General features: G+C 39.5%; 1 protein-coding gene across 1 annotated transcript; it reads right to left on the minus strand.

Annotated features, from left to right (window-relative positions):
- Window positions 1–932: 932 nt before the first annotated feature.
- slc5a3b (solute carrier family 5 member 3b) lies at window positions 933–7971 on the minus strand. The gene is made up of 2 exons (XM_046053080.1): window positions 7820–7971; window positions 933–4934 (listed from the first exon to the last, which is right to left on the minus strand). Exon 2 carries the CDS (start codon window positions 4656–4658, stop codon window positions 2523–2525), a length of 2136 nt encoding a protein of 711 aa, XP_045909036.1. The 5' UTR covers window positions 4659–4934; window positions 7820–7971; the 3' UTR covers window positions 933–2522.
- Between the last annotated feature and the right edge of the window lie 8037 nt (window positions 7972–16008).

Below are 16008 nucleotides of genomic sequence, written 5' to 3' on the forward strand. Positions count from 1 at the left end.
GATTGGTTGGATCTTCTGTAAAGAAGCTGGTAATCACCCAGCCCTCTTCTGGCTCTGAGCAGATCAAAAAGCCTTGTTGGTGGTTATGTAATCCTGGTCAACAATAATAGAAAGCCCCAAAATATATAGGAAACACTGAAGGGGAGGGCAATTTTGTTACCACCAAGCCCAGTATGAACTCCGTCATTCCTTTTGGAAAGAAAATCCTAATCATGAGATCCAGGGATGAGTTTCAAAATATCACTGACTAATAATGCAGTTATTCAGGAGTAGTAATAAAATGAGTGTCAGCATAACAACATGAAATACATTGTCATGTCCACAACTGCTCTGGTCTGAATTAAACTCATTTTCCTATTTCATTAAAACAGATGCTGACTTTTTCCTCAAAACTTGGAACCTGCTGATAATCACATGATCAATAAAGAATGTCTCTAGTGTTGCAATATTCTTTAGCCCACAAGTCAACAAATGTTGTCCTGACATTACAAGGAATTCAAAACACATTAAAATGACTATTTCTAATGGATGTTAATGTTGAGCAAAATTAACATTATGGTAACCCATGTGGCAAGGAAGTAGTGTATATCCTCCAACTCTTCCTCTCATTTTCTCCTGCCACACCATAAAGAATGAATACACATTTGTCTTTTTGTCTCCACAGAAACTTTATTTTAAGTCTCTAAAAATACAATCCATAAAAACAACAATGTATATTCTCTCAGGAAGAAAAAGGTTTTAAAGCTCTTTCCCATACAGCAATCATTTCTTTTAAACCCTCCCTATGCATCATTTTGCCTGACATTGTGACACTTTGGAATTAAATCATCAAATTCAAATTCCAAAAGACCGAAACACAAAAGGTTTCTTTATTTTTTGTAATCTGGGGATGAGGGGGTTGATGTCTTGACACTTTACACTGTGGAAATACATAAGGCCAGCAACATAATGCACCTTGTTGAATTACTCTTGATAATGTCATGACTAAGCTCATCCAGTGATGTGCTAATCCTGCAACAAATGTTTAAAATGTAATTTCTGCTTTGCACTACCATTCTCTGACAAAACTGATTACTATTAAATGGCTTTTAAATTGAACTCTGAACTCCTTATTTGTTGTTTTTATTCCACTCAGAGGTTTATAACAGATCCACTTGAAACATGATGATATGACATTTCAGACTGCAGTTCACTAAAAGATCCTATAACACACAGTAGATACACAAGAGATGAAAGGTATGTTGTGGGTGATCAAATGAGCCCTGAATTATACTGTACAAAATGTTTACATAATGCAACAGACTCAACACATTTTGCAACACTGCAAAATGCATAAAATGTAAATTGATACAGAATCACGAATATTGGTACTCGTAGTTTTTTGTCATGATACAATAGTATTGCATAAAAAGCTTTATGGTAGCTTTGAAATGTAACACAGAACACAACCACAAAGTTTTTTTTAAACACAGTAGTAGAAAACGCAATATATAGAGTCCCTTACAGTGACAACACATTGAACAGCCAGCCTTAGTGTATTTTAGCTTAATGTGATTTTTTTTTAAAGGGCAACATTTTCTAATTTTCTGTGCTTCTTCTCCTCAGTTCCCGTGCTGCAAAGCACATACATATTCAAAATACCAAATATTTACTGTAAAGCTTATGGAAATTATTTTTGATGCAATACCTCCAGTAAGCTGTATCACTGGTTATTATGATAATCACCATAAAAACATTGGTCAGATACAACAGCAGCAGAGAAGCAATGTTTCTTTAACACATAATATTAACTTTCAAACTTCATAATGGTCTCCCTTAAAGAAAAACAAAAAAAAAAAAAAAAGTGGATATAATTTCCACCTATTCAAGAAAAATAAAGATTGATATGGTAACTTGCTAATAACCTTGACATGTCCAAGGCACAATAAAAATAATTGTAAATCACATTAAATTTCTGATGATACAAATGTAGTAATAATGTTCAGCGGCAGAAACTTGTACAAAACTCTCATGGTTTCTAAGCTAAAATAGTGTGAGTTACTACAGACATATGTATGCTACACCAGCAACTAAGCCTACAGTTACTGTCAACAAGAGTGGGAAGAGCTTAAATCACAGAATAGTTATTTTTCACCATATAAAGAAAAAGACAAGTGCATATATAAAGGCAAATATTAAATTCACTTAATAGTACAACAAATCTAGAAATCCCAGGAGATATTCTGAGTGCAGGATTAACAAGCGCTGTACAAAATGGACACGCCTGTGCCAAATACAGTAAGCTTCATAGTCATAAAAGAGTACAATTTGTCTCAAATTGAAGAAACATTAATCATTTAAAAAAAAATGATTAGAATAAGCTTAGATCCCTATTAAGAGAGCTAAAGGACAACTGTAAATATTACAGAGCTTCTCAAATCTCTGGAGATTCAACTGTTTAGTTGTAACAGCCCCTCCCACACAACTTTCACCTCAATAAAAGCCCCCTGCAGCAGTTCTTATTAGTTCAGTGCAGGGTTCAACTACAGTGAGAAATAAACAAACAAGAAGATGCCCACAGAGCAGACGAAAAACAGTCCCACATTGAGGAGGAGTTTAACTCTGGGTGGCTCATACAGCATCTCTGCAAGGACTCTTGCATTATCCTGCACTATTTTTTGCTCACCACTCTGTCCTCCCTCCTTGTATCCACAAAACCATTCCAGTAAACGCATACACCTGCTAGTCTCCCCATTACTATGGCAGCCTTCTTCTGCTCTGATCATCTCCATTCTTTCATTACCAGTTTGTTCTGCAGGGGTGGTGGCAGGGGATGTTTCTGTACTAGGGGTTGCTGGGTCATGGTCAGTGGATGGGACCAGAAGTTTGACATCCGCCCCATCCAAACACCTCTCCTTTCTGACATCCGGGGGCATTTCTTTATGAAGGCCTCCATCACCATTACTAAGGCTCTTCTCGGTCAGTCTGTACATTTCCGCTTGGTCTTTCGTGGGAAACTTTTCAATGTAGCGGAGCCCCCAGACTGTAGTGGTGCGAACCTGCTCCTCATCTGGTGGAGAGGTGCAGAGGCTGACCACCACCGCCACCAATCCTGAAATCCAGAACAGCCCAGCAGCAAAATACATGTAGTGAACATGAATGATGAAGGCAGGCCTGTCATCTGGCTGGTCGCAGCGAGGCTGGCGGTAAATAAAAGCTAGTATCAGTCGTACGGTACCAAGTGTGAAACCTGTCATGCCGCCCCAAAAGGCACCTCTCTCATTACACCGTTTCCAGAACACTCCAAGCAGGAAGAGGGCGGCAATTGGGGGTGTGAGGTAGCCTGCTACTTCCTGGATGTAGAGGTAGGTCTGTCCACCTTGCATTTCAATAATAACAGGGACCCAGGCAATGCTGATTGCCACCATGAGCACAATAAAGATGCGGCCCACGGTAAGCAGCTCCCGCTGAGATGGCTTCCCTCGAAATGTTTGGTAGATGTCCAGTGTGAAGATGGTGCTTGCACTGTTGAAGATAGAGTCTAGATCACTCATCAGGGCAGCGATCATGACTGCCATCATCAGACCCCTGAGTCCCACAGGCATCACCGCCATGACCAGGCGTGGGTAGGCAATGTTTGAGCAGCCGGCTTGAGAGCCACACACAGCCATGCAGTGCTCTGGCCCAATGCATGCGATCTCGTCCACAAACAGGATGCGGGAGATCATTCCTGGAATGACTATTAAAAACATGGGCAGGACCTTGAGGAATCCAGCCATGAGTGTAGCACACTTAGCGTGAGCAATGTTCTTTGCCGCTATTACTCTCTGAACAATGACCTGGTCTGCACACCAATACCAAATAGATGCCGGGGTCTGGCCAAGAATGAAGCCTGGCCATGGGATGTCTTCATCCAGGGGACCTCGAAGGATGCGTAGAGAGTCTGGTTTAGGCTCTATGCGGCAGGAAGGAGAATAGGTGAAGTTTCCACTGGCCATTATAGCAGAAATATTGGGAACTGCCTGCATGTACTTAGTTCTGACTCCCTCTAGCCCGCCAACCTTGAGTAGGCTGATAATGGTTAAGGTTAGGGCTCCGCCAATCATCAGTACTGCCTGAAGTGCATCTGTGTACATTACTGCCACCAATCCACCAGTGACCGTGAGCAGTGCAGTCATGCCAATGAGCAGGCCAATAGACAGATAAATGTTCCATCCCAGGGACTCCTGAATAAAGAGAGCTCCAGCATACAAGTCCACAGACAGCTTGGTAAAAATATACAGTAACACAGACAAGGAAGCAAAATAAATCTTTAGCCTGCTGCCGCCGTAGCGCTTCGAAAGATACTCAGGCATTGTGTAGACTCCCGAGTGGATGTACACAGGGACAAACACCCAGCCAAGCAGCTGCAGAAGTAGAATTGCATTAAATTCCCAAGCTCCAACAGCAAAGCCACTTGCTGCTCCTGACCCAGCCAGGCCTATGAAATGTTCACTGCCAATGTTGCTGACGAAGAGTGATGCGCCTATCACTATCCCCGTCATGGATCTTCCGGCCAGGAAGTAGCCGCTCACAGTGCCACGATTGGCTTTCCACATGGCAAGAAACCCGATGACTAGCACCAGGACAAAATATAGTGCTACCACAGCTATGTCCGCTGCTTCCATTCCAAGACGCATTTTTATAGATTTTTTAAAAATCTCACAGCTATATGAATCCTTGCAAAAACGGGAACGCAACTAGTCAAAGTTATGACTCAATTATATTTTTTTTAAAAGGAGCAATGCAAATGCTCTGCTTTGGTTTGCTGTCTGGATGGAAGCTGTAGTATCCACCGTCAGATCAAATTCACTAGCTGTGCTTCGGAGGGGATTATCCACCGGCACTGAGGTCGTTCTAGTTTTAGAGCAGGATGTTGTAGGCCTCTGGTCTAGAAAAGCCTAGAGTTAATATTCCTGCAAGACAGCAAAGACAAAGAAAAACACCTCATTAGAGCCTTAATTTGAGAAGGAAAAATACCGAACAGAAATGCTTGAAAGTTTAACAGTCTCTCTGTTAGCAAGACAGAAATGCTTTCAGTTTGAATAATTACAAGAGTTAAAATGATCATATCACAAACATAAAATGATCTAAACTACTAGTGAAAGAAAATATGGCATAGCACTCTAAAGACTACATAAGGATTAATAGGAATTAATTCGTTTTGCAACTGCAGTATTTTTCCAGCACCAGTCCTTGGGTTTAGCCCACGTATGACTTTCCTCCTTAATCTTTCTAAAACACATGGAACTCAAGCCATGCCACTGCAAAAACTTTTAAAATAATAAGCTTAACAACATTATGTAAGAAATCAAGAAGGCACAAAAACACATAGCCAAAGGCTCTGCAGTTCCTACATTACCTAATATGTGGCCTGACTTTTGTCATCTTCGAAGTCTTGCAATTCTTTAAGATAACAAACGAAACCTCCATGTGGGTGGTCCTAAGCATATTTGGAAAATGTAAAGACAGCCATTCTTTGCTGGCACCTCTAACAAAATTGTGCCATTCCAGTCCATGGTTTAGGTCATGAATAAAGAGTAGAGGGACGCACCAGGACAATAACTAATCACACAAAATGTCTTATTTTTAATAAATTGTAATATACCAAAATCCATGCACACACACACACACTAACTCGCAGTGAAACCACCAACTTACAGTTAGCTGAATGCTATATACACACATATGCTAAAAAATACAAATTCAGACACTTAACAGTGAGATTGTTCAAAATGAAGTGTCAGGTGATGTGTGAGCTGTTTAACGTCCATATTACCCCCACCCACCCACCCACCCACCCACACAAAAAAATAAATAAAAATAAAAATATATACATGCATTTTAACAACCAGGCTTTATGCTTAACCATTCTTCTCAATAAAATAAGTCTTTGTTTTCATTTTACCATCTCATAATCAAGGGCTATACTCCATGTGTTCACCATAAACTGTCCAAGAGACTGTGGCTCTGAAATACAGCAGTCAGTCAGTAGATTAATATAATTTTAAAGTTATATAATGTGGGATTCAACCATAATCACTAACATCCCAGTGTGCCAGGGCCTACTTATAGAGCCCTCACTTAGGCCACCGCCAAAAAAATAAATAAATAAGTGTTGGTGCTGCAAGTGTCAGAGACACTTACTTTAGCCCAAGGTGATTCATGTAATTGGGTTAAACATAAAGAAGGGTATTCTATTCCTTGCCTTTCTGCAATGGATTATTGACTCAGTCACGGCCACCAATTTAGACCTGCCATTGCTGATGAAACTGCAACGCTGTCATGAGAAAGTTTAATGAAGAGTCTGTGCCAGATATATCAAGGTAAACCAACCCTGACATGCATGAAGCCAGGAGAAGTAAAACAGTCCATACAACTAAATATCAACTGCCCAAGACATTAACTTTGTATCAGATGAGTGGTAGCCGGTCAACGCAGCTAAAAAGGGAGACACTGAATGTATCACGTTTGCTTTCAATCACAGCAATTAATATAATATCAAAATCCAGGCTGAACTGGCCTGGAGATTAGGCCAGCCGATGCCATGATTGAACAGTGGCATAATCATAAATTGTATAAATAATAAATGAAGTCTCCGTGACATCACACAGATTTCTAATGAGCGATTGTGGGTGGCCACTCGGCCAATACAAAATTGGGAGAAGGAGGTGGAGAGTTGGTGGAGCTGCTGCAGGCCAAATGGTTGCTGAGGCAACCCACCTATAACTCAAAGCCCCCTCCCCCCCATAGTTTTCAGGCTATAAACATGTTTATTTCTGCTGTAAAATGTGGGCATTTTAACATGTTGTTGATTGACTTGGAGTCAGCCTCCAGTGGCCATTCGAGGAACTGCAGCTTTTGGCACTTCGGGCGGACTTCATTTTCAGGCCGGAGGTTGCCCCATGGGCATAATGGATGGTTAGTGCCCAGAACAATGCTGCTTTAATTAATGGCCAGATGTGCCTGACAGGCCGCCTTTGTGAATACAAACGAGACACCGGTCCAGGCAGCATCTCCGTTTTCCAACCTACTTTAAATTAAACCACGTCCATGCATTCCCATGGAAACTGCGCAGGTCTGTTGCAGTGACAGGAAGTTTCCTCCTTCCTTAGCCTACATGAATGCAGTCAATTCACAGACCTTCAGTATTGTTCACTCAGTGGCATGACACGCAGCAGCTGAAGGGAGGTATTTCAGGATGCTTGTCAATCTTACCACTCATGGAGTACACGCTTTCCAGCGCTGTCAAAGTATTTTCTTTTAATATATATATACTGGCTGGGAGGTTTGAAGTATTCACATAAACTAAAAAAGGTTGGGGAAAACGTTAGAGGCGTCCAGGCACGCAGCGCACACAAGGTACTTTCTAGAACACTCATTCATTCATCCGACGGCATGAACTGCGTATCTTCAAGGAGCTAGAATTCCTCATTATTTATCTCAGGTGGACTGCAGGATTCAAATTTGGATATTTAACACTACAGGCAAGTCTGACATAATGTTACTTGGACATCTGAAGCATTTCTGTTTTTTATAAAAATCGACCTGGTGTCTCAGCGGTCACAGTGACATTTGACACAGATATTCAACAATACATCACCTAGCATTACCTAAAACACAGCTTCACATGCTTAACACTGACGTGAGTCACGGCCACACATTTTTAAGAGATTGAAACCCCGGTGTGGTCGTATCACATTGACTCGCCGGCTCCAGTGTTAAAACGCAGATGCACACTAAAGATGTACGTTGTTAGCTGGTGTTAGCAGCTGGATGCTAAAACAACACTATAACTTACGCCGCAGAAGACAGATCTGCACGAAGAAGAAGTGACTCCCTCCACGCGTACGACCCCAAGACCTTGACACTTTGTTCATTTGAAGTTAGTAGCCCGTTGTCTTCTCCGTGCTTTACGTTTCCCCGGAGCTCAGATGCCCGTCAGACAATACCACCTCTCCCCCTCATTATAAGGCGCTCACGCCCCCCTCGACACGCCCGTGACGCGTTTAGGTCCCTGCTGGAAATTTCTTCAGTTACTTTTCACGGATTCTGATTCTTGTGTTGACGGTGTTGACCTGCAGGCAGTGGTGGAATTTTACAGCGCATTTACCCACGCACTGTACTTAGTTATAAGTTTGAGGTATTTGTGCTTTATTCATTTCTATTTAAGCAATTTTAGCCTATAGCCTGCTTCTACCCCAATACATCTCAGAGACAAATACTTATAGGTTTTTACTCGAGTTATTTGACAGCTTCAGTTACTTTTCAGATTAGGCTACTTATAGCCTACTCTTCCTGTACAGTGAAAACCATTGTGCTTATAAATGTGGATGTTTGTGATAAACGGAAGGATTGTGTGTTCCTTTTATGGGTTGAGAAAATTATCCTACTCCTTAAGCTAAATAGAGTATTTAAACCCCCTTTGGATTAGCTGAAAATTTTATCGCCACAAAGCTGAAAACAGGACTGTTTGTCTGAGCTCATGAAAAGTTGACTTAAGTGGTTCTCACAGGACAGCGACGCAACAAACGCGATGATCTTATTAAATATGATGCATTGAAGTAGTTAAAATGAGCTCAACCATACACAGCTACAGCCATCAAACATCAACACATTAATGCAGCAATAGTCTACTAATCAAAAAACATCAAAATCTTAAAACAGGGACAATTTTACTCCAGAATGATACATTCCGCAAGTTACATTTAGCTTATAATACTTACTTTAACTTGCGTAACGTACTTAAGTCAATGATTTGAACAGACTAATTCGTCCACCACTGCCTGCATGTTAACATAAACACAAAGGACACGTGTACTTTAACTGCCATTCAAAACGGGAAGCCAGTGGCGACTAAACACACCCACCTACCACCGCTTGTTTTGACTGCAAAAGAAAAGTTTCCTCTCTGTTTTGTGGTCTTTTAAAATTTAACTTAATGTCTATCAAAGTCATGGGAATTAAACAAGGACAGCTCTTCTAAAACATTATCTGACGATTACATTTGGATGGTTCTACCAAGGTGGCTAATTAACCCAAAGTTATAAAGTCACTAAGCTGTTGTAAATAGAAACTTCTAGAAACCCATATGCTGACTAATTACAAAAGAACTTTTAATCAGATTATAGGGGGCCAGTAATCTGGAACAATCTAGAAAACTGCCAACTGCTGCCTCTTTGAATAACAGTTAAAAAGAATACATATTGACTTGACTGATATTTTTTTTTCAGTTTTAAAATTTTTCTGAAGCCTTCCTAAAAAGTGAATTTTATTCCTGTATGCCAGAAGTAATGCCCATAAAAGATAGAAAGTGCATTCTTTTGCAAGCGTACATGTTTTAGTGGTGATCTGGCATAGATGAGGTTATTCATTGAAGCATCAGGCTAGTGGTCATGAGGAAGTGGTGGTAAATTAGAGCAATAGGAGGAAAGTCACCATTCGCAGTCTGCCACCATCACGACCACCACCTGATATACAGAATCTATTGTGCCATCATTATTTAAGTTCGATTAAGCCATATTAGGTTCACTCTATTAAGAAAATAATGGTCTTATTATATGAAATGGGTTATTGAAGGAAATGCAAACCTCCAGTTGTCATAAGGTTAGTCATTTGGATAAACTGAATATGCACGTGAGGTGTGTGTGTGCGTGTGTGTGTGTGCGTGCGTGCGTGCGTGTGTGTGCGTGCGTGCGTGCGCGTGTGTGTGTGTGTGGTGGGTGTGTCAGATAGGCTGCATAAAGTATTTGCCAACCTTGTAATTGTAAATATACTATAACTACAACCGACACAGCATGCATGACACAGCTTAATTGTTTCAGTCGTCGTCAGATCCTATGGGCAGCCTCAGAAGTCAGATAAGCAAATCGCTCACCGCTTGACTTCCAACGAAACATCCTGCAAGACACAGCTCTAGCCTACATATCACTGGGGGGGGGGGGCAGAGTAAATTTCCACTCCACTCCACTCACTCCTCTAGACTCATATCTTGTAAATTTCCATTTCATGGAAAACTACATTTCCCAGGGAACACTGCGCGCCTCTGTTGCGTAATTGTTGACCAACAGCAGGGCGCGCTAAGACATAATAGGCCACAGTTTGAGCTGGAAGCGTGAATTAATTCACTCTTGATGTGTCCGAGGTATCGCTGTGCACTTCTCCCTTATTTTCTGTGTAGGCCTAAAGTTTGATCGATCACGGTGACTTCAAATGCGTTTATCAAGCACACGTTCCTCACCTGTTACAGTGGTGCCATGTGGTGCTGCTTGTCTAAGGTTAGGCTAATACATTATAGAGTCTAGGCTAATATATAAGACTCGTTTATTCACTACATTTAGCCTGTTAAGTAGGGATAAGGCAGGAAAAGAATATTGAAAATGAGGTTAATAATGATAAGGTATCAATCTATCCAGTGTTTATTTTGTCATAAGATTTATTGAAAGAATGAATGATTTCATTTGTATCTGGTCATCCCCCCAGTCAACAACAAACCAAAACCTCCGGCATTTTACAGCAAAGTATTGGCCTTACATTACGTAGAAATAGCCTATATAAAGTATAATATTCCAGAAGATTTCCAACAATAAGATGTAAATAAATAAATAAACACAGGCTCACAAAAATACAAACACATATAGGCTAAACAAGTAGGTATAACTGCAAAAGTTGTATAAAGCAAGAATATATGCACTAATTCATCTTGGTTAAGAGTTATAAAACTCACTCAGTTAGTAAATGAATAACATAATGTCTATACATTGTTCATTGTTGTTTTATTCTTTATTGAGAAATATATTCTAAAACGCAAACACATCAAAAAAGTAATCAATTAAAACTTCATCTGCACTTTTACTCAAATCTGAATTTGAACACAATGTTGGATATATATAGGACAGTAGCAAACAAACCCCCCCAAAAAACGCTTTGTTTAAAGAAGATCTGTATGATAGGCCATCACAGAAACCTTTACATTATTACATAGACTACTGTGACAATCACATATTTATTATTTTATGTCTCATGTTTATTGAAAATATGTCAGTTTACCTAGAAATTCCATGAATTTATTCCCATTCCAAAATAAAGAAATTATAATTACATCAATAATACAATAATACACAAATTATACATACAGTCTGTAGATATAACGAGAAAGTTAAAGAAGAAGGGGTGTCTGTTTTTATTCTCTTATGTCAAACATCAGTTCAATCAGTTGTTTGGGTTTAACATCCAGTTGTACATGTTTGTATTTAACAATGTCCACAGTTCAGCACAGTAATCAAAAAAGTACTGGTATTTAACTAATAAATGAATAAATACAAAATGCTCAGCTATTATAGTACTGCCAACACTGTGAAAATGTTCAGTTGCTACTCAGAGAACTGACCTTAAAATCTTGCTGCTCCTCTACAAATCGCTCTGGGACAGAAATATTTCTGATATTCTTGAGTCATGTGAACCTCCTACCACCCTTAGGACATCTGGGACTACTGGCTGTCCCAAGAGTCCGAACAAAACACGATCAGGCAGCATTCTGTTATCATGCAACACAGACCTGGAATACCCTTAAGCTTAGTTTTTAAATAGCTTTCATTTTTATTGTTTTGGATTGTTCTTAATTATTTAAATTGTGCATCTAAATGTTGGGGTATTTGCTTCCCATCCACCCTGAAGCACAGTGTTCACAGACATTTTTAACTCGTCACTGGAGACATGCCATGTGCCAGCCTGCTGCAAAGCATCCACCATCATCCCTGTCCCCAAAAAACCAAGGACCACAGGACTAAACAAATTCAGACCCGTCGCCCTGACCTCTGTGGTAATGAAGTCCTTTGAGCGCCTTGTGTTGTCCCACCTTAAATCCATCACAAACCTCTGCTGGAACCCCTGCAGTTCGCCTATAGCGCCATCAGGTCTGTAGATGATGCAGTAAACTTGCCACTTCACTACATCCTTCCAGTACCTGGACTCCCCAGGAACCTATGCCAGGATCCTGTTTGTGGATTTCAGCATGGCCAAGTAAGTGTTGACAGTGAGTGTGCTTGTGTACGTACCTTATTCTTATACTGTACACGGTAGCCATTTTCCTTGAAAAAGAAGTGCTGCCAGACTTGCCTGTATTACCAGTTTTTTTTATCGCAATGCATCATCCTAAAAACACTCTTGCTCTCATGTCACAGGTCACAGCACATTTCCTCCCATTCATTGAGAAGAAAAAGGTGTAGGGAAAAATGGGATACAGGATGACTCTTAAGATCATCTTTACCATTACCTATTTTTGAGATGGGGGCTTTATTCTCATCGGTAATCACCATCTAGCATAATTGCCACTGGCAGAGTTACAGCTATTAACAAAGCTATCTCCTGGGAAACTTCAGGAGGACAAGGGCATATGTACAGGAAAGCACCTTGCTGTCCTGCGCGATGTAGGTTACCCTACCTTACTGTCAGGATTTAGCTGGTTTTCCCTTCTGGCTGAAGTTGTCCTAATCAGTACAACAAGTTGCTTCTTTCCTTTGTTTTGTCCTCTGTGGCATGATTGAAAACCATGGGTGGCACCTTAGTCATAATGAATTTCTCAATGAATGTATACTGCAAACTTGGGCCATGAGTAAGGAATTCAAAACCACCCAGAGAGAAAACCTCTGCAAATGCTCCACAATCCTCCAAATTGTTATTTAAGAAAGTTTAGAAGTTTTTTCATCTTCGTCTGCAACCTTGGAATAATATAAGTTTTTTAAGTGCAAATTTCATATGAATGCATTGAAGATTATTAATTATCAAATAAGTTATGTCAAGCAGGCAGCATGTACAAGAATTTAGCAACCAGTAGGTAAGTGTTCTAGACAAAAAACAACACAAATGAAGAACACGTCATAGTGTGAAAAGCTCTTCCTTCCAGTTCTTCCTTGAACAAAAGTCTGTCTTTCCACCAAATATCATTGAAATCTGTTTAGTAGTTATTGAGACATCTCTTTAAGTAATCGACAAACAGACAGACAACAGGGGGAAAATAACCCCCTTGGGAGAGGTAACAATAAACCCATTGTTTCCTTCGCCCCCTCGTCCAACTCGATTGTGGCTAATTAGAAACACCAGTGTACTGTTACACAGCGGTCTTCATGTGTACAGTGTACACACATGACCACAATTCACCCTTTGTCACAAAGCATGTTAATCATAGCCGGGCTGTCTTTGAGATAGCTTACTTCACACAAACACTGGTGAAGCTGTATCACAAGTCTCGCTGGGCTTTTCAAGTTACCGTGTGTAACTCTGAATTTTCCAAACCAGCAATGAGCTTGTTTAAGAAGTGGCATTTGTAGCAAATAGTCCAGTCAGATCAGGTACAGTGCAAGTGCTGTAAATGATATAGATCAAATAAACAGAAAGCACACAGTGATCTTACAGACACGTGAACACTGAGTCTTGGTCATTCAAAATGTAGATGTTGCTATGACACTACATATTGTTGAAATTCCATTATGCTGGATCATTCTTCGTTGAAATGTTCAGGTGTCTTCAAAGATTTGTTTGTTTTATTTTTGCAATGGCACAATGTGTTTAATTGATTATGTCAGTTTGTGCCAATAGGCCATGCCCCAGTTGTAGAAAACCTGTATGTAATTCCAAAAATAAATGCATGTGTTTTATATAACAAATTTAATGAAGATTGGATTAAAGGTAAAAAAAAAAAGTCTAAATACCGATAATATTTCCTTCCATGCCTCTGAATTTTGGCGATATTAGCAAAACACAAGTTGTTTTATGAATGGCCAGTTGGTGGATATCCACCTTCCTGACTTTTTCCAATAACTTTAAAGTAGTTTTAAATAACAAACAGACAGGCAGGACTGAAAACATGAAGTCCTGGATGGAAGTTAAATGACGGAATGAAAACGGAAGTAATAATAAAATATTGTCATGAAAAAGTGACAAATGAAAAACATTCTTTAACAGTGAAAAGTAATTTCAATTTAGTTGCCATGGCATAGATAGGATTACTGAATATACACTTCCCTATCACTGCCCCACTTTTACTAATCCAGGTTTTTCTCACTCTGTCTATATAAAGCCTTTCTATTATTAGACATACTTTCCATTGGTAAATACTTTATTATGTAACTGAGTCTATAAAAAGCATTTCTATTATTAAAGTCATCTTTGTGTACTGCAGGGATGAAATAAGTGCAAAAGGAAAATGTACTGTATATGTTGTAAATGCTGCGAACATATGGTTTTTTATGTAAAGTCTTTAAAATGTTGCCCTATGAGCAGGCTTTTCCTTAAGTCTGTTATTCAACAGTAGGCTATTGAGTACTTCTTTAGTATCTGTCACTTTCAGTTACATGCACATGGGTTACAGTAAACAGTGAAATAATAAAACATCTAATGCCAAGTTTTAAAGGTGCTAGTGTGAGAAAGTATAGTTCTGTTTTTCTACATTCAGCTCATGCTGCATGTTATGATATATACATGTGTATGTGTGCTGCTATGACATTGCAGTCTTTAAAATGATTCATTTGTATTTATACTTAAAACATTAAGCACTTTCATTGGCAACATTATTTAAGTTTTGGCAGTTGCACTACAGGCATGTTCAAAAGTGTTTGCATAATACAGGAGCTCCATCTAGAGACAGAAACATGTGTTTGCCGGTTCTTGTGGGCACATTCAACACTGCTATGTGACAAAATAACAATTATTCCAGCAGTGTGGTAATCAAGATACTGTAGTCCTTGACTTCATCCCACAACTTGCTTATTGTCTCATTCATTTTAAACTATGAAGATAAACACTGATCACGCTGTATTTAAGTGAAAGGGAGGTCTGCTAGGTTTGGTCTGTTTTTCCCTGCAACACATGGACATTTTTATGAAGTAGTGAGTAAGTACAGATGCAGATATGGATGGTACTTGGGTCAGATAGGTCAGAGACCTAACCCTAACCGTTTGAAACAGCAGATATTTAGATTTTTTTAACTATAACTTAAAGCAGCACATTAGCTTGACATAATACAGTAAATTTCAAATTGTTAACAAACACACCCATGGTAAACCCACACATGTGTGTCTAATGATTTCAGTTACTTAGATTTCTTCTCAGCCTGTACAGACTGCCTTTGACTGACATCTGTCCCCTGTTAGCATTATTGCATATGTCAGGTTAGATTACACCTTTATTATTCTTTTTAATATACCATAGTTCCATGAAAAACACCTGTTGGTTTATGTGTGCAGGGCCTTTAAAATGTTCTGTATTAAGTGTAATGGGGAAGGTTTCGTAGCTATAAAGACCTTGTTACAATTGTGAATGTAAATGTAACCTGCTTTTACATGATAAAAACATACCATTTGTAGCCATAATATCCATCCATCCATCGTCAACTGCTTATCCTGCGTACAGGGTCGCAGGGGGCTGGAGTCAGTCCCAGCTTATATTGGGCAAAAGGCGGGGTACACCCTGGACAGGTCGCCAGTCCATCGCAGGGCTGTATCCATAATATCTGTTACAAAAACAATATTATTAGAGAACAAGTCGGGTTAGAATTTTGACTTCCAGTTTCATGTAATTACTCTACGTTTCCACAAGGTGAAGTTGTGAGGCTATAAACAGGGGGACATTCATGAGGAAAACAATTTGGGGGAAAATAAGGCCTGTTAATGGGACTTAAACAACAACAAGTCTCAAAACATTTCTTATCCCTCATTTTACAATTTAAAGGCATTTCACTTCCTGCTTAATTGAAAAGCCATTTAAAAAACGATACCTGTGACTTTTTAATCATCAAGCACAATCTTAATTTCATGTTTACAACTGAAACTTGGTTACACCAAGATAACAGTGCAGTTGTTGTTATCAAGTCTACCCCTCCCAACTTCAGCTTTATGAGCGAAGCTACAGTGCATTAGAAAGGAGGAGAAACTGCCATTTTGTTTAATGATTCCCTCCAATGCAAGAAGATGTCTTATGGAAATGATGCGTCTT

The sequence above is a fragment of the Micropterus dolomieu genome, linkage group LG07 (genome assembly GCF_021292245.1).
Source record: "Micropterus dolomieu isolate WLL.071019.BEF.003 ecotype Adirondacks linkage group LG07, ASM2129224v1, whole genome shotgun sequence".
Taxonomy (NCBI): Eukaryota; Metazoa; Chordata; class Actinopteri; order Centrarchiformes; family Centrarchidae; genus Micropterus; species Micropterus dolomieu.